This window comes from Artibeus jamaicensis, unplaced genomic scaffold (assembly GCF_021234435.1).
Source record: "Artibeus jamaicensis isolate MK-2021 breed Jamaican fruit bat unplaced genomic scaffold, CSHL_Jam_final contig_685, whole genome shotgun sequence".
Classification (NCBI taxonomy): Eukaryota; Metazoa; Chordata; class Mammalia; order Chiroptera; family Phyllostomidae; genus Artibeus; species Artibeus jamaicensis.
In genome coordinates this window covers 23,230,116-23,249,267 of record NW_026521924.1, presented here as the reverse complement: position 1 = coordinate 23,249,267, position 19,152 = coordinate 23,230,116, and the positions used below count along the sequence as shown (strand labels likewise).

The following is a 19,152-nucleotide window of genomic DNA, read 5'->3' as shown; positions in this document are numbered from 1 at the left end:
ATGGATGGACAAAAGAATGAATGGCTGGAGGGATGACTTACAATGTACAGTGGGACAGCTGGGTTTGAAACCAAGTCTGCCTGACTCTAAAACCCGGGCCCCTTTCGCTGCCCCACTGGCTCACAGGACACAGTGCCCATCACCCACTGGGCCAGCTCAGCCCTCGTTCCAGCCTTTGGGCAGGAGCAAGCCTCCCGCGTACAAGCCCCTCAGCAGGCTCTGTCTCAGGCCGAGCCGGCCCCTCCTGCAGCATTACGGGCAAAGGGACACAAGATACCCCTTTTTATTTCAGGAGGAACCTTGGCCAGCGGGGCGGCAAATCTGCATCCAGAATCTTTCATGTTATAATGATGATTATTTGCTGAGCTCCAAGACACAAATAATTTACTTGGATAATCCCCATCTGAGTGACACTTTGCTAATGAAATGTCTTCATTTGGAGGAGCATGAGTTTATCATGAGAAGGTGCCCTGTGCCACCAGGGCGCTCAGAGATAATAGAAGGGCCAGCGCTCTCTGCAGTCTGTTTGTCAGGCTCGGGGCCTCACCCACATCAGAACCCCGCTGACAGATGGACATTTTACGAAGTCTGTGTCTTTCCTTTGTCAGAGCCACAAGCAGCCCGCCGCCTTCGTGGTCACGCAGCACCCGCTCCCCAACACCGTGGCGGACTTCTGGAGGCTGGTGTTCGATTACAACTGCTCCTCCGTGGTGATGCTGAATGAGCTGGACACTGCCCAGGTAGGCGAAGGCCCGGCCGCTGACCTCGGCGCTCAGGTGCATTGGGGCAGCTGTGCCTACAGCTGCAGGGAGAGTCCTGAGACCCAGCAGAGAGCTGCCCTCTGATGGGCCCTGAGGCTGTGAGCCCCAGGCAAGGCCATGGAGCTTCTGGCAAAGGCCAGGCATCTCCCGGCAGGCCCTGACACTGCAGGGCTCTCCACATCCCGGCAATGATGCCCCCTGGCCATGGACTCTGTCTGGCCCTCGCTCCAGACTCATGTTCCAAGCCAGGCAGAGCTCACAGAGGAGACTGCCACCCCAGCTCTGAGTGTCTCCAGCCCCACAGAACATCCCAGGGCCTGGCCACCCCTACCACAATCTCCCTCCACAGTGCACCCCATGTGGACAGGGCCTGCGGCTTGAGCCTTGGACCCTTTGCCGCCAAACCAAACCCCAGCTTCTTCACGGGTGACCCCCATGCCCAGCAGGCTTCATGCCTTAGCCTCTCTGGGTCTGACAGCTCCAGGCACCATGTGCCTACAGCATATCCTGTACTCATGACACATGACCTGTGTCATGGGCCAGCTGCTAGAACCCATGTCCCCATGGCAGGGCAGCCATTCCTGGGTAGAGGGGGTGAGAATGGTCCTTCAGGGTTTTGGAAAGCAATCTTGTCACGGCCTTGAAGGAAACTCAGAGTAACATGGTGTACTTCCGTGTGACCTCGGGCCTTGTGTGGGGACAACACAAAAGTGGCCCTGAGCTCTGGTCTCAGCTCTCCAGGAGCTCACAGTCTAGCTGCGGAGACACATGAGCACATGGTCCCCATCCCGCGTGGCAGCGCCGTAATAGAGGTCAGCAGCCAAGTGCTGTGCTGGCTGGGAACAGGGAGCAATTAATTCTGCCCACAGGGCAAGGGAAGGCTTCAAAAAGAAGGTGACTTTGGCCTTGAAGAAGGCAGCAGAGACTCGGTGTGTGGGGGATGAGGTAGCTGGGAAAGGACGTTCCAAGCAGAGGGAACAGCAGGGGCAGAGGCAGGGTGGGCTGGATGCGTGCAGGCTTGTCTGCAGAACGGCTCGGTGCGGGGTGGCTGGGCCTGGGGTGGTCAGCAGCAGGGGTGGTGACGAAGGTAGCGGAGGGCTGCCGTGCCGCCCTAACAAGCGTGGTAAGTTGGGTCTTTTTTTTTAAGACTTTTATTTTATACGCAACAGGATTCTTTCTTCAAATAAGTTTTTGTGTCAGCCCGACATGAAGTGTGGGCTTATGAAGGAGGTATTACCAAGACCTGCTAAGCGCTGACAGATCTTGCTTCCGTCTCACTTCTGCCCCAGGTGTGGGGGGGTGCAGATCTAGAGCTTCACCCACCTGTTCTCTTGGCTCCTCCTTGTGCCTCTCAGAGAATCACCTGTCCTGGGAACCTTTGTGGAACCCTGGGGTTCCTAGGAGCACAGTTCAAAAACACTCACTACGGGGAGGAGAAATATGGAAGAGGTTGCCCAGTGGTGAGGTGGGATTCCTGTTAGAAAGCTCAGCTGGGGACCGGTGGGGAGGAAAAGCTGGAGGAAGAACCTGGAAGCCAGGAAAGTGGGGTGGAGAGTGTTGCACATGTGCAGAAAATACAGGGATGAGCTGACCAGGAGGCAGGAGATTTGGGGTTGGGTGTGAAAACCCTGCCAGAGTTAAAGTGCCCAGGTTTCAGGACCTGTGGGATGTGGGAGGTGAATGAGAAGGCCAAGTCCGGGATGGTGGCCAGGGGTCAGTTGGGGCACTCAGGCATCTGGGGCTGCAGCTGGTCCAGATGGAGCAGGTTGCAGAAGGTGAGACTGCGTGCAGCAGGGGGGTGTGCGTGTGGGAGACGGCCAGGCAGATTCCGCCTGCTTGTTCAGCCTTGCTTGTTGAGTGTCTGCTCTTCACCAGAGCCCATTCTAGGTGCTGGAAGGTATCAGGGAACGAGACAGGGAGAGTGAACAGAAAACTCCCATCTCCTGTGCAATTTCTATCTAAGGCAGGGAGACAATAAACAACACACACTCTGTAGTGTCCTTAATTCCACATTAGCAGGTGACAAGTGCACGGGACAAGAAAAATGAGGGGACAGCATGATGAATATCAGAAAGCTGGTCTGGGGAGCAGGGTACAACTGTACAGAGCGGTCAGGCAGGGCCTGTGGAGGTCGCATCTGAGCGCATGCAGGTTTGGAGGTGTGAGAGAACAGGTCACGTGAGCATCTCAGGGAAGGGTGCCCCAGGCTGAGGGGCCCACACCAAGGCCTTGTGGTGGGCATGGCCTGGCCCACTTGGGGGACAGCTCAGAGGCCACTGAGACTGGAGCAGGGTGAGTGTGGGGACAGCAGCAGAAGGGGACACAGAGATGCAGCAGAACCAGGCCAGGGAGGGCCTGGGCGGGGAGTGGGGGACAAGGAAGGTTTACGGAAGGACTCCAGATTTTACTTGGAGAAGCTATTGACAGGTTTTGAGGAGAGGAGTGACTTGAAAAAAGTAATTCAACTCTTTAAAAAGCACCCCTGTGGCTGCTGTGTTAAGAATGGACTGTTGGTGCAGGGAGGGGAAGGGCGGCTGCTAGGAGTGGAAACAGAGGGGACCAAGAAGGGGCTTCAGCAGTAAGGTGGGTGACAGGAGATGGTGGCCTGAACCAAGGTGACAGCAAAGGAGTAGATTCTGGATATAAAAAGTAGACCCAACAACATATCCTGATGGTTGAATATGGGAAGTTAGAGAGAAAAGGAAGACGTCAAGGGCTGGGCCCAAACAACGGATGGTTGGAACCTGAGATGACCATGAAATTAAGTGGCCCTCCATAAAACAAAGACCCTTGTGTAGTTCCACAGTCAGAAGGCATCACCACCCTGTTCCTCTGCCTGAATAAGTAAAACAGTGAGTGATCGCTACCCCGTGAGCCCATAGCAAAACAGAGCTCACAAAAGCTGGCTTACCATTCCCTTTTCCCAACATCCCTCTCTTGCAAAACCAAAGCTCAGGCACAGAGGAGGATTTTCAAAGAGCCTCACTTTGGGACACATAGAGAAGTGAAGGTCGAGGTCATTGGCTATAGCTTACCCTTTCAGGGTGGGTCCTGGGAGAATGATCTTTCAGCTCCAGATGTTGGTACAGCCTTTGAGAATTGGTTCTCTGAATGCAGAAGCATCAGGCTCAGATGTTCCCGGAGGCTGGCTGTCATATGCAGCTGGCAAGCATCCCCTGAAATCAGAAGATGAATAGAGCACTTACTGATATAAATATCATCAACACAACAGCTGGGCACCTTTCAGAAATAAACAATGGCACAGCTCGAGCCCCAGAAAAGTTGCCCTCGGCACCCGGACAGGTGCTTCTTTGAAGTGGCCTCAGCATTTGCCTGCCAGGGCGCCCGTGCCAAGGCAGCCACAGCTTCAGCCAGTGCAACCACAGGCCAGCCCCAGGTCCCGGGCTCATGTAGTCACTCCCAAGAGGGCCTATGGCACATCCTGGGGTTTGACTGGGGACCATGAAGGCTCATGTTGGTGGTGTGACTGGGCCTGCTCCTATAAGTCGCGATAAATAAGGTTGCCCTGCTGGCCAAATCTGTCCGCCCCTGCTTAGAATCCTACACTACTTCACTCAGTCAGCCGTGCCCAGGCACAGATATTCTCCCACTCTCTGCGGTGGCTGCCGTCCAAAATAATTATGAGCCGTGGAGGCTCATAAAGACTCCCAAAGCAACTACATGCAACCTTAGGGATTTTTCTAGCTCTGTGCGAGTCCTAAGGCCTGCAGCCAGGTTCATGGGGCAAACTCCTAGAACCACTACATCCTGCCAATGACACTGTGGTATCTGATACGTACACCAGAGAACCTTTTCAATCACCCCCAATAGCACTGACAATACCTTGTCTATTTTTGTGGGCTCTATGGTGAGACCAGAGTCCGGGATGGGTAGATGACAGAAGGAAGCCCTCTTTGTGGTCATGCCATGCCCACCACATTGTTTAAAAAGCTCAGGAGACCCTCTATGCCCCGCAAAGACATCCACATCCTAATCCCTAAACCTACGGATGTGTTCTCTTATAATGGTAAAGGGGCTTTGCAGATGTGACGAAGTTAAGCATCTTCAAATGTGTAGCTAGCCCTGGGTCATCCAGGTGGGCCCCGTATTAGGGTATTACGGTCCCCCCAGGAGGAAGGGAGGAGGCTCGGCATCAGCGGGAGGCCCTGTGACAGCAGAAGCAAAAGGTGGAGCGTTCTGCAATTACCGCCGATATTTCCCCTCTTCCCTCCATGGGCCCACTATTTTGAAAGCTTTCATTTTTCAAACCATATTCACCAATTAATAATTAGCGTTCTTGTATGTTTTCCATAAACATAATGGCCCCAATGAACTTCTGATCTGCTGCTTGCATGCAGAGCTAATAAATACAAGACACTCTAATCATAGCCCAGAGCCAGACTCCGGTGTCCTCCACTTGAGGAAAACAGCAGGATCCCCCTGTACAGGTTTTGCAGCTAGCCCATTGGCTTCTCCTGCGGGCTTTGTGGGCCCCACTCTGGAAACCACTGATCAGACCCAGGTCCACTCACCCTGGGTTTGGAGGTCAGGAGGCTGAGGCTCAGGCAGCAGGAGGGATCTGTCCAAGTCCCACAGCCCATCACTGACTCAGGCCGGGGCCTCCTGTTGGGGATGGTGGGGACTTCTGCTGCCACTTAAATAGGAACTCCAGGGTCCAGTGCCCAACAAGCACAGACTTGCTGGTACCTGAGTGTATGGAGCAGGGAGGACTGTTCCTTAGTCACAAGCAGAGTCGCCCAGTTCCAAAGCTTCTGCCATGGAAAGTGAAGAGTTCAGGGGGTGCAAAGCCCGTGGAAAGGTGAGGGCGGGCAGGACCAAGAAAAATACATTCTCATGTTGTTTCTGTAAGTGAGGGAAGCAAGCTCGCCGTCATCCTAGGAGAAAAGCAAGGGTGAGATTTCAGAGATGTCTTTTCCTGTCGTCGTGTCTGCAGGGCAAACAGTGACACCCACATCCCCATTTTTATCTCGGCTCGTGAAAACCCAGCCTAATGTGCTGGAAAGCACACAGAACACCTCAGGTACGACTCCGCAGGGGGCTGACTTTCCGTCCCTGCCCACGCTGGAGCAGCACAGCAGGGGTCTCCAACCCCTGGGCTGCGGGCTGGTGCCAGTGTGTGGCCTGACAGGAACCGGGCCATGAGGGAGGCTTGCCTCCTTCCTCCCACGCCATCTGCGGAAAAACCAGTCCCTGGTGCCAAAAAGGTTGGGACCGCTGCAGAAGAGGTAATGGTAGGTTAAGCAGTCTGGAGTGGAGACACCTGGGTTCAAGTTCAAGCCTTGCCCTGTACTTGCTCTGTTGCCTTAAGCCTTTTCTTGTCCAGCTCTCAGTGTTGTCATCTGTGAATCCATGTAACCGTGATGCCAGCCAAGTCCACTTTGTCCCTGAAGATTTAAATAAAATGGACTCTGTCTCCTATTTCCCACCCTGTGGGAAAGTTCATGGCCCACCCCCAAGATTTCCCAGGGGTCCTGCTTTCTTGTTCACCTCTGGGTTCCCGCTCAGGCGTTACTGGGGGCAGCATGAGCGTCACACCCCAGAAGTGCTCTTGGATGGCACCGGAGGGTGACAGCACCCCCACCCGCCCTCTCGCCCAAACCACCTCCTTCCTCCCTCTACTTGTCCTGCCGTCCCACCCTTCTTAGGTCTTCCTCCTCCTCCCCTAAACTGCTCCTTTCTGAAGCTGTGCAACTCCGCCGTCTCTTTTACACCTGTTTCTAAAGCCCGCCCTGCCCTGCCCCGTGGGTACCCTCCTGGGCTCCCAGCCTTCCTTCTGGGAATCGCACTGTGGTGCGGCTTCATAGGTGCGTCTCCGCCCCCTTCTGGGAGACTGTGTAACAGCCCCCGACCCCGTGGGACTAAGGAGGGGCTGGGTGGAGGAGAGGTGCGTGACCTGCCTCTCCCTCTGTCCCTGGCTCTGTGCCCACGGCTTCACCAGCCATCTGTCTTCCTTAACTGGCCACAGCAGCAAAGCCAATGATATGTTTTGTGCTCTTTATCAAATATACTTAAGGGAATTTTATAATCATTGACCTGAAATTTAAAACCAATTCGGGTGGCTCTTTTATATTTTTCTCTTAAAACTACCAATGCACTTCATCTTTGGGTGGCGTGAGACTGGTCCCCCCACCCCGCTCAGTGAGCCACAGGGACCTTGACAAGCAGAGCCCTTCATTTCTGCAGCCCTGAATTCCCTCGGCTTTTCCATTCCATCAGATTGTTATTTAATTAATAAAAGGCGTAACTAAGGTGCACGGAGATGCACTTTAAAGTTGTTCACTCCCAAAATAGGCCATGTGCTCGTCTTCATCCAGCTCATTGGAGCATGTTTGTTCCAGACACTAACAAGCTTTCTGACTCCATCGGGGGGGAACAAAAAGGTGTTTAACAGTGGAGTTACCTTTGTGAACTTGCCCCTTTCATGACCAAACAGCTATGGAGACCACGTGGTGTAAGGACATCTGGCAGCCGTTCAGGGCGGTCCACACGGGCTTCACGACTTCCGCTTGGTTTAACTTATTCTAACAATAAATAACAAAAGCCACTCTGCTTTTCAGAAGCATGGCCATTTCCAAATCAGCAGCAGCAACTGGACTCACCCGGCGTGGTTCTCAGCACAGCCTGTGTGTGTGCGCTGGGGAGGCCACAGACAGGAGCCCCACCTCCCCAGGCTGCAGGGCAGGAGGGAGAGTGCGGGGTGTGAGGTGGGAGGAGGCTGGTGGCCCAGGCTCTGGGCTAGAGGATTCGCATCAATTCTTGGAGACCGCCACTTTGACAGTTTTCCACCTAAGGCAGAAAATACCAGACTTGGGATGAGCGTACGTGTGACCCCACGTCACCTGGAACCTATGGTCCTAGAGAGTCAGGTGAGCTCGTTTGAAATCCCCACTTCCAGGGATTAAGAAACCGTGAGTCTCCATCCCCAAGGTTCCTACAAAGTGAGCCGATGCTCACGTGTTCCTGGTCTGGCCCCTCGGACCACATATGTGGTCTCCGCTCCTTTTCTGTATCGCCCAGGGAGCAAAGCTCACTTCCTCGCTGGGTTCCACGAGAAATCCACGCACACCGAGCCCTGTGTGCATTTTTTATAAATCTACTGAGTATGTAGGGAGCCGGGGGAATCACATGACGCACTGACTCACTTCCGACCGTTTGCTGGTTCCGCTACATCCCGACCTCGCTCTCCCGTCTCCTGGGCTCCCCCGGGGACAACCCATGGGTGTCTGTCCTTGGACTTGCAGAGCAGCGCCCGCCCACCCCTAAGCCGGCTGATCAGGAGTTTTCACAACAAGGGCAGTCTTCTGGGTATTATCCTAGAGAGAAATTTTCATAAGAGCTACTTAGTGGAGGGGAAAAAGACTTCACTTTATCCATCTGTCTGAGTGACCCTCTCCCACATTGCCTAATAATGAATAGCTCACATTTACTGAGTATTCATTCATTATAGATTCCTGTGCTGAGCAGACACATTAGAACTCACAGCCACTAATAATTCAGAGAAGCTAAAAGACTTGGCCGACTCACTCAGCTAGAGCGTGACAGGGCTGGGACTTGACCCCGGGGCACTTCAGGTAGAGCCCTTTCACTGCGCGGCATGCATAGCCAAAGTGGCGGCACCCACCGAGGCACAGCGGGGCCTGGACAGCGGGACGGCCTGCAGCTAAACCAGGGAGGACTTTTCCCGTCGATGAGAATCTTCTCCGAGCCCCACAGGCTCGCTGGGAACACTTGGCTCCCCTTCTCCTGTTCCCCGTGGCTGCTGTGACACCCTAGGCCGTGGGGAAGACTCTGATGATCCTCGGCACCTCACACACCACAGCTGCCCCCACGTCACCCAACCGAATGTCACCTGACTGTTCCCAATGTGAGCTCACGAATTAGGGAACTCGAGTGGAAGGGCTGCTCTGACTTAGGATTGGACGGACCCTGCGAACTTCCCCAGCCCTCTGGGCATTATGGGAGAGTGAGCTGGAAAATCAGATGCAGAGAAGTATCCCAAATAGGGGAGTCTTGTTTGGGGTACAGCAGAACCTGTAACCTGTTAGCTTGAGAAATTGGTCTGGAAATCATATTATAAGAGACTACTCACCCTGCATTCTCTCCAGACTGAAAATATGGGGAGTGATGGGCTTTCCTCCATGTCTTGGACCCCTGTCTCTGAGGTCAGGATCACAGCCAATCTCTGGCCAAGCTGATTCAGTGCTGGTGAAAAAGGCAATTATTTTTTTTACTGGGCTGTTCTGATGAATCCCAATTTCTCTAGCCAGCCACAGACGTATCAGGACCAGTCCCTCATTACCGGGAAGTGTGCAAGGCAGAAGAGCCAATAGCAAAGAGAAATGAAGTTCAAGTTGTGGACTTGTCATTACCACACTCAGCAGATGACAGTCCAGCCACAGAGGCCCCTGTGACCAGCCACACGCATACACACACACATGCACACACATTAATGTGCTCATATAACCCCCTGTGGAGGTGCCAGGAAAGCAAGCACCATTGCATTACAAAACCTAACCTTGCCATCTTTCCTATTTGAGATGAGTGATAATAAGAATCCTTCCACTTTAGATGTTAGATATTATCGTAATTGTTGTTATTTTTGTTGAGCTCTGAGAGGTTTGATAATACCATGAATCACTGGGACCCAGCAGCACTGTGCCAAGGGCTTTGTTCACACGCATCATTCCCTTTGTCCCCAGAACAAGCCAACAGTGCTGGGGCTAGCCAACTTTCTCTGTGAAGGACAAGACAGGAAATATTTTAGGTTTTGCAGGTTATGTGGTGTCTTTGCAACTACTCAGCCTGTGGCTGTAGCTTGGAAGCAAGCACAGACAATACATAAAGAGAAAGTACAGCGGTGTGTCGATACAACTCTACTTACAAGGTCAGGTGCTGTCCGGGTGTGGCCTGTGGGCCGTGGTGGGAGCAACATTATCCCCAAACCAGAACTTGAGTTCCATAGCGAGGAAGATGGGGGACATTGCTCTTCTCTCCCCTGGCTTTTCCATCCTGGTTCTAGTTCTAGAGAAGGGATAGACTACAAGACGCTTTTGCACGTGACTGCCCAGGGTGAGTTGGCTGTTCTCTCTCAACAAACAGGACCCTGATCACTTTAATGAAAATCCTGCATCCATGGCGGCTGTGAGGAGACCACTGAATCTCCGTGGCTCGCCTCTGACAACCTAACTCCTTGTCTGCAAGCCCAGGGTCGGCTGTAGCAGACCTCACCAAGGAAGGAATTGATCCCAAGCTGACCTTGGAAGCTTCAGCTCTGCCCTCTGAAGGGTCTTCTTACCACGTAGCCTTTTTTCCGTGCTAGGGGGTCCCCAATAAGCTTGCAGCCCCAGTCTTAGGTCTCTTCTGTGCCTCAGTGCTGAGGCCTGCAGACCTGGACAGGGTCCATCTTCATGACCCTTGGGGGCCAGGAATTCGAGGAAGCACTTTTGCCCTTCTTTGAGCCACAACCCCACCAACTGCCTCTGTTTCTGCCCCAACTCCAGTCATTCCGGTGGCTCAGCAAACACAGGAGAGTAAAGCATCTGTCCCTCTTTCCAGACCAGACTATGAACCTAAGGAACAATCCGTGATATCAGGCCATGGTTTCTCGGTGCCTCCTGCACTAATGACATTTGGGGCCAGGCTGGGCGCCAGGGCGAGTGTGCTTGTGGTGGGGAGTGTTTAGCGGCATCCCGGCTTCTGCTCACCAGAAACTCACAGCAGCCCCCAGGTGTGACAATCGAAGATGTCTCCAAACATTGCCCGATGTCCCCTGGGTGACAAAGGAACCTCTGGCTGAGGGGCAGTCACTGCCTTCACTCGCAGCTGCAGGATCCAGTTCTCAGTTCCAGAAAAATAGGAAACATCACAGGCCAGCCCTCAATACTGTGTCACATTGCCTTTTGGTGCAAGGCCATCACAGTTATCCCCATTGTACGCGTGAGGAACAGGAGGCCTGGGCCACACAGCGAGTGAGGAGCTGGATGCCAAAGCATCTATGTGTGTGTGTCTGCAACTGCTCGGGGTCTGAGCCCGGAAGGGACACTGTGAGGGGTTTCCCGGGATGCACAAGAGTTTGCCACAATCCATGGTAGTGAGCAAAACAAAACAAAACAAAACTAGAGATTTTACCGGCGCTTCCCTGGGAGCGTTCTACCTAGTCCTGTCAGCAGCAGCACTTCAAGTTAAATATTCCCCCCCCTGCCCATTTTACAGACGAGGAAAGTGAGGCCCAGCAAGGCTAACAGGTGGCATGGAATCAGCGTAGCCAAGTGTCTCTGAGATCCGAGTTCTGACTTTTCAACAACTCCTCCAAAGTGGGGGGCTGCTCCCCAGCAGGGAAGCAGAGTCTAATTCCCTACATGATGCTCCAGATCTCTAGCCAGCGTGCTCTGCAGACAGTAACAAAGGCTCACTGGTAAGTGAGACTGACGCCTCCCCACCCCTGACCTTGGCTCTCCCTGCGCCCTCCTTCCCAGCTCTGCATGCAGTACTGGCCTGAGAAGACCTCCGGGTGCTACGGGCCCATCCAGGTGGAGTTCGTCTCCGCAGACATCGACGAGGACATCATCCACAGGATATTCCGCATCTGCAACATGGCTCGGGTGAGTGGAGGGCGGCCAGGGCTCCCCAGGCGCCCCCCTTCCCCACCAGACAGATGGAGGCTGCTGGGAGGGGAGCCTCCGCCCAGCCGGGAGCCTGTGCTGAGCTCTGCGGATCTTCTCGTCCTCGGGGAAGTCATGCCGCTGCCGATTCCGGCTCCAGATCCAGCCACGGCTCCAACACGCAGAGACACACAGGGTGACATCCCGCCCGCCATCTGCCTGTTTCCTGACACGCTTGCTGCTATGTAGACAAAACTTCTCAGAAATTACCGCTTTCCCACTGTGTCCCGCTGTTTTGGCATGAGATGCTGCTGCCTTTGATTGGCTCCAGCAAGCTCTGGGCTAGACCCTGGGAACCACACCGAAGTGAAAAACAGTTGCTTCCAAGAGGAAATTCACTGGCTGGGTGGAAAGTATTAGGGGGTTGGGGGGGAGCAGATTAGCAAACTCCAAAATGGCAGCTGACTAAAGTGACTTTGGCCCTTATCGTGGCCCAGGGTGAATAGAACACAGCCCTTGCCCTCAGAATTCGCTGTCTAATGGGGAAGTGAGACATATTCTGGCATGAACTTCAGGGGGAGAGAGATAAATTCTGCCTGGCAGAGCCAGGGAAGGCTTTTCCTGAAGAGTGGGACATTTGAATTGGGTTTTGAAGACTGAGTACGAGTTTCCCAGGTTGAGAGGCAGGGGTGCAGGGCAGTCACGGCAGGAGAATTGATGTGCACAGAGGTGGAGAGGTGGATAACGAGCGTGTCTGTGACTCTCCTGTGACAAGAGGGCTCACACCTCATTTAGTCTGTCTTCCTCTGCAATGCCGCAACCCCCGGGGCATCTGGAGGGCTCGCACGCCCAGGCGCCCAGCAAAGCAGCCCTAACGGCCTCTCTGTTCCCAGCCGCAGGACGGGTACCGTATAGTCCAGCACCTCCAGTACATTGGCTGGCCCGCCTACCGGGACACGCCCCCCTCCAAGCGCTCTCTGCTCAAAGTGGTGCGGCGGCTGGAGAAGTGGCAGGAGCAGTACGACGGGCGGGAGGGGCGCACGGTGGTCCACTGCCTGTGAGTACCTCACCGTTGGGGGGTGTCCGGGGACACAGGGCAGGGAGTCCTGGGCCCGCCTGGCTGTATGCATCTCAGCATCTCTTAAAGGCTAACAGGGGTGTAGTCAGGAATCACACCCTGTGGTCTGGGGATGCCAGTGTGTTGCTCTGAACTAATGTTATACGACGCATTTATGGAGGCAAAGCTGGGTGGCCTTTCCATGAACAGGTGGGCAGACCACAGCCCAATGCTCCCAAGGGGGAGAGAAGTCCCACCCTCCATAAGGAGGTGCCATGTGCCCCACCAGTCAGCTCAGGAGGGAGTGGGTCCCTCCAACCAGATCCACCTCTATTATTTCCCGAAGAAGAAAAAGAAGGAAGGGGGTGGGTTAATGATGGAGCTTCATGTCAAGCAGTTGAAATGAATCGCCTCAGTCCACCTGTGAGGTGGGTTTTGTTGTGTTAAAGCGGAGGCACAGACAGGGTGAGGCATCGGGCAGTTGAGAGAGGAGCTTCGATTCCCACCCACCGGCTCCCAAGCTGGTATGTCGCCCATTAGCCCACGCTGCCCCTGAGTCACCCGAGGGCCCCTCCTCAAGGGTAGGACACTTCTTCCCAGGGCCCAGTGGGCTCCTGTCGGCCGCATTGTACTTCCGTTACGGGTGAAGTGGAACTTTCATCTCTGGTCTGAGAACAGCCATATCTGGGCACGGAGATTCCTAAACAGACCCCGATGTCATTATACAGGGTGGTGGTCAGGACCCTTGGCAAACTGTGGCTGACAAGCTATCGTCAAGGAAATCACGTGTTTTGTGAGCCTCAGTTTCCTCAGCTGTCCAATGGGCATGTTGAGTTAGGTCCTCTTAAGACCCCATGGTACTTCCAAATATTTAGAAAATAGAGGGGGACTTCCGCCAAGATGGAGGCATAGGTGGAGATGCGGTGCCTTCTCACACAACCAAGTTTAGAGACAACTAAATATTAGCAACAGAAAACACAGCCAGAACACAGAAAATTGAACTTTTCGGAAGTCTGTTAACAAATTCTTCAGCCTGACTGGTAAGAGGGGCGAAACCAGCAGCTGGTGAAGCAGGGTTGCACAGGAGGGCTCGGTCAGACGGACTCAGGCTCACGGAATGCAGGCGCAGGGTTGGACCTAGTGAGCGAACAAGCAAGCGACCCAGCGAGCGACCGCAGAGGAGACAGCGAGGGAGCAGGGCTGTGTGTTGACTGTGGTCACCCATTGGTGCGCGGATAGACAAGTGAGGGAGTGGGTGATTGGACCGGGACCCAGCGGGTCCCCACAGCAAGCGGCAGGGAGGGCGCCGCCATTTCCCTGCTCTGACCCCACCTCCACATACAGCGTCATAACCCAGCAACTCTGAGTGGCCCGGCCCAGGTGAACCACGTAAGGCACTGCTCCTCACCCAGCTGTGAGAAACAGCAGAGGGGGTCGCCATTTCCCCGCTCTGACCACGCCCCCACATTCAGCGTCACAACCCAGCGACCTGGGAGTCCAAGGCGCCGCTTCTCACACTTAAAGGGCCAGAACAGACCAAAAATGGCTCAAGAAGATCTCAAAGCCCCAGAGCCTATAAATCTAAGCAATGAAGAAATAGCAAAACTCTTAGACGCACTGTTTAAAACACTGGTCATCAGGATGCTCACAGAACTGGTTGATTATAGCCACAAATTAGACAAATATATGAAGGCGAAACTAATTGAAGTGAATGGAATTGCACAGGACACCAATAGCAATGAAAAGGAAACTGGGTCTCAAATCAATGGAGTGGACCAGAAGAAAGCAAATAATGGCCAAACAGAAAAGAGTCAAGAAGCAAGAATTCAAAGAAATGAGGAGAGTCTTAGGAACCTCCAGGGCATCTTTAAACGCTCCAACATCCGAATTATAGGGGTACCAGAAGGGGGAAAGGCACAGCTACCAGTGGAAAACTTATTTGAATAAATAATAAAGGAGAATTTCCCCAATCTGGCAAAGGCAATAGACTTCCAGGAAATCCAGGAAGCTCAGAGAGTACCAAAGAAGTTGGACCCAAGAAGGAACACACCAAGGCACATCATCATTACATTAGTCAAGATTAAAATGAAGGAGAGAATCCTAGAAGCAGCAAGAGCTAAGGGGACAGTCACCTACAAAGGAGTTCCCATCAGACTGTCAGCGGATTTCTCAAAAAAGACCTTACAGGCAAGAAGGGGCTGGAAAGAGGTATTCCAAGTCATGAAATCCAAAGACCTACAACCAAGATTGCTCTATCCAGCAAAACTTTCATTTAGAATGGAAGGACAGATAAAGTGCTTCTCAGATAAGATCAAATTCAAGGAGTTCATCATCACCAAGCCCTTATTATATGAAATGTTAAAGGGACTTATCTAAGAAAAAGAAGTTAAACATGAACAGTAAAAGGACAACAAACTCACAGTTATTAACAACCACACCTAAAACAAAAACAAAGAGGACAGCTAGATCAGGAGTGGAAACATAGAAATGAAGATCTCAAGGAGGGTTAGCAACAGGGGAGTGGGAGGAGGAGAAGGGGGGAGAAGGTACAGAAAATAAGTAGCATAGACAGTAGATAGAAAATAGATGGGGGGGCAAGAATAGCATGGGAAATATAGAATCTAAAGAACTTGAGACACATGGACATAAACTAAAGGGGGGGTAATGGTGGGGACGGGGGGTAGGGTAGAGGGGAATGAAGGGGGGAATAGAACAACTGTAACAGCATAATCAATTTAAAAAATTTAAAATAATTAAAAAAAAAGAAAATAAACACAACTTATCTACCAGCCTACAGATCTGTGATATCATGGCAGTGAATATGCAAATGTTCCCAATGTCATCGCCCCAGAGAGCCTGTGTCAGAGCCCAGCAGAGGAATATAAAGAGAGCTCAGACCTGAACACATCGGAGCCACACAGCTGTGTGTGGGACACTTGAATGACCGCCGTCCACTCTGCTTCCTGGGCATTACAGTTTTTTCGGGAGACATGACTGAGAGGACCTCCCTCTTTACAATGTTGTGTGAACGGAAGTTTGGACCAGTGTCTTTCCTTTTTCAGAATAAGTACCTGGGGAGCTAATGGAGGTGTTAACAGCACCTACTGAGGGTTCTAAAGACCCTCAGAACTGAGTCATTTTTCCAAACCAGCTTACTGTTCTCCTCTTTCAAAAAGGTGGTGCGCGCACATCAGAAAAATCAGAAAGCTGAAGGGGAGTTAAACACACACGTGCGCGCACACACACACACACACAGCACAAGAACCAACACCTGTAGCCATCTGCCTTCCCAGAGGATACAGGCCGCAGACTGGAATCCGGGAAGATGTCACATGTCACGTTGGTGGGTGACATCAGCCAAGCTGAGCAGACCCTGCCTGCATCCCAGAAACTGGCAGCTGCTGCCTGCCCGCTGACCCTGCCCCCTTCAGCTCCCCCCACACACACACACACACTCAGGCAGCCGCCCCTTCAGCACAGAGCCATGCCCACCAATATCTCACTCCACTGGACTCAAGATGCCTGTGTCCACCCCCCTCTTCCTTTTGGACTCTTCTCTTCTTGCTCCACGAAAGACCAAGCCCCCCTTCCCAGGGGTCCTTTCCTACTCTTTGCCATTTTGGTTGGTTTCTGGCTGCTCTTCGGCAGCCTACCGTTTTATCCATGGCTCCCACAGCCAAAGTGACCAGCAGCTTGAACCAAAGCAAGCACAGGGGCGTCCTTCTATCAACAGGGACCTCGGCCTCCCTGGGGGCCAGAGACACCAAAACAGACACTGACATGCAGGCACTGGCCAGTGAATGGAGGGCAGCCATCTGTACCGGAGCCATCTGGTGGTCGGATGTCCTGTAGAGGAAACATCTGGGAGACCGACTGAGTGCCTCCGTTCCCGTCCAGATGTTCCTTAGACACACACCATTACGTGAAATCATTAGTTTCTCTTGGCAGTGTGCCCAGGAACTCCGAATCCGGCAGACTCCAAAGGGGACTTTCTGTAAAGACGTGGCGGGTGTTTCCATGAAGATGGCTGTGGGGCATCAGAGAGAAGGAGTGGCGGGGAGATGACCCTGCCAGGAGCCCTCTGTCTCTGCCGTCCACGTCTGCAGGGTCTTGCTTAAACCAGGGTGTACAAATTGGGACTTATCACTTCAGGGTATAACATCTCAGGCCCACCCGAGCCCTCACCCCCATAAAAAAATCTAGGCTGGCTCACCCTAGGCTGAGACATGTCTGTGGTATGGCTCTCCTTAGTGGATGGGGAAAACTCAGGGGAAAATCACGTACAGCCTTCCATGGTCTGCGTGTGACGTGTAGGCGGACCCAGAGCATCCTTTGGACAAGGATGCAGACACATTGTGAAGGTACCCTGGCCTGAAAGCACAGGTCAGACAGGGTACCTTCAGGTGTGGTACCTACAACATGCTCACAGAACAAGGAAGCATCCAGCTAATTGAACTCTCAGAGGTCATCTGGTCCAACCCCTCCATTTTACGAATGGCAACACTGGGGCTCAGACACAGAAAGTGGCTTATCCAAGGTCAAAGCAGGTTCATGGGGCTCAAACCATAACACAGGGCTCGGGTTAAGGCTTTCTCCATTGCCTCACCTTGCCGACTGCCAGCCAGCCAGCCCCCACCACTGCTGACGTGGCTGGAGGACCATCAGAAGGTTGGGGTTCCCGGGACCCCGCCTCACCGCTTCGCTCTGTGTTTAGAAATGGGGGAGGCCGCAGCGGCACCTTCTGCGCCATCTGCAGTGTGTGTGAGATGATCCAGCAGCAAAACATCATCGACGTGTTCCACATCGTGAAGACGCTGCGTAACAACAAGTCCAACATGGTGGAGACGCTGGTGAGTGTCCCGAGCACTGTCCTCCGACGAGCACCCACCACCCGCGTCCTCTGCACACACTGCTCTCTGCTGCTTCCCTCCCTCCAGGCCTCACGACTCCTCTTGCCTGCAGAGCAGTCCAAATGTTAATCCCGGTGCACCCCGCTTTGTTTTACTTTCTACACTTCCTTTAGTAAAGTATCAATAATTTGGCTGAGGGGAAGGGCTTCTGGATTGGTAGAGTGTGATTATGTTTTCACTTCAGTCCAATCCTGTTCTAATGAACGTATGCTGATTTTTATCGTATGAAATACTGGGGTTAGGACGCGGGAGAAGGGGTGGAAAGAGGCTGGGCAGGCAGAGCCCCCGCTGATAAGACCCGGTGCAAGGATGGGGACAGACTGGACATAGGAACTGCAGTACGAGTCTTTGAACCTACCCTGAGGGTGGCCCTCCTCAGTCACTCTGCAGACCAGCAGCCTCAGCACCGAGCGAGAGCCAAGTAGAAACGCAGCTACTTGAGCCCCGCCCCAGATCTACTGAGCCGGAATCCACATGGATAATTCTGAGTTGACTCTTAGCACAGATGTAGATGAAGTTCTCTCCAAAATCTGTGCCTCTAAACGCATTTTCCCTTTCCTCTCCTCCCCTCCCTGTCTGCCTCTCCTCCTCTCAGGAACAGTATAAATTTGTATACGAGGTGGCACTGGAATATTTAAGCTCCTTTTAGCCTGATGGGAAGGGGAACCTGCCGGAGTCCCGAGGCCACTGCCCTCAAGCTCCCTTTCCTGTGGTGGCAGCGACTGGGCTCAGGGGCTGAGAGGCAGCGCCCTGCCCAGCACAAGGAGAAGACCGGAGGTCCCATGTTCCGTGGTGGGCTCCGCACCTTCCCGGGGGTCTCCTGCAGCTGTGGCAGATGCGGCTCTGAAAGGCCCAGGCTTCCCTGGCACACCCGACCAGCCACAGACACGGAGCCACACACCAGTGTCCCCATGACAAGGCCCCGGACTTCCTGGCTCCCTGACCTCTTGCTTTTGCTCTTTCCGGTGTGTGTGAACCTCACAGCCAGCAGACCGCACAGGTGCTGGGAGAGGCAAGCTCGGCAGCACCTCCCCGGCCCTGCGTCTCCTTGGGAGTGGAGGGGGTGTACCTCCTCCTCCACGCTGTCATGGAGACGATTGGGCTCTTGGGGTCCCTGCTCTACTACCCTCTGCAGTCTCCTTCAACGCCCTCTGGCACCAGACACCTGGACCCTGTGACCTGGGGACGTCCCGAGCGCACAGCGGAGACCCCCATCCTGTCATCTAACCTGCATGGAGCTTGGCCCACTAGCGTTCTGCACCCCTCCCCCAGCCTGGGCCTTGACCTTCTCCCCTCACTGGCCAGCCTGCTGGGTCCACAGCACTCTTGGATAAAGGTTTTCTTTGCTTGTTTGTGGTCAGTGGGAGGGGGTGGAACCACAGGAAACTTGGCTCCTCCTTGTCTTTGTGCAAAGGGACCGCCGCTCTAGGGCAGGGCTCTTACGGACCCTTGGGTGGCGGCTCCGTTGGGAGGGACGACAGGATAAGATTTGATTATTTTCCAAAGTATATATTAAAAGAAACTTTCTTTGGGGGAATGTAAAATCTAAGTCTCTTATGTTAAAAAAAAAAAAAAAAAAAGTGGGGAAGGAGGTTTGGTTGTAAAGCTGTGAGACAAGTCTCTCAGGCCTGTGATCAATGTCCTTGAAGGGCCCCACACCGGGACAGCACAGCCGCTGAGCAGGGCAGAGCCGGGCTGGGCTGAAGACAGCCCCTTGGTTTCTGGGGCGGATCAGGTGCCAGCTTTCAGCATCACCCTGGGTATCCAAATTCGAACTGCTTCCTAGGAAACCCAGCTGGGGT

At 53.5% G+C, this 19,152-nt stretch overlaps 1 protein-coding gene across 10 annotated transcripts in view; it reads left to right on the top strand.

Annotated features, from left to right (window-relative positions):
• Nucleotides 1-18,894, top strand: part of PTPRT (protein tyrosine phosphatase receptor type T) — a 925,330-nt gene extending 906,436 nt beyond the window's left edge. For 9 of the 10 annotated variants that reach the window (XM_053671225.1, XM_053671224.1, XM_053671220.1 and 6 more), the window contains 5 exons: nt 609-740; nt 11,258-11,383; nt 12,277-12,440; nt 17,155-17,290; nt 17,946-18,894. In XM_053671225.1, the coding sequence (XP_053527200.1) occupies nt 609-740; nt 11,258-11,383; nt 12,277-12,440; nt 17,155-17,290; nt 17,946-17,999 (612 nt within the window). In that variant the 3' untranslated portion in view covers nt 18,000-18,894. Of the gene's footprint in view, nt 1-608; nt 741-11,257; nt 11,384-12,276; nt 12,441-17,154; nt 17,291-17,945 lie in introns of those variants that run through there. The other variant, XM_053671226.1, reaches the window with a different exon arrangement.
• The last annotated feature ends 258 nt before the right edge of the window (nt 18,895-19,152 follow it).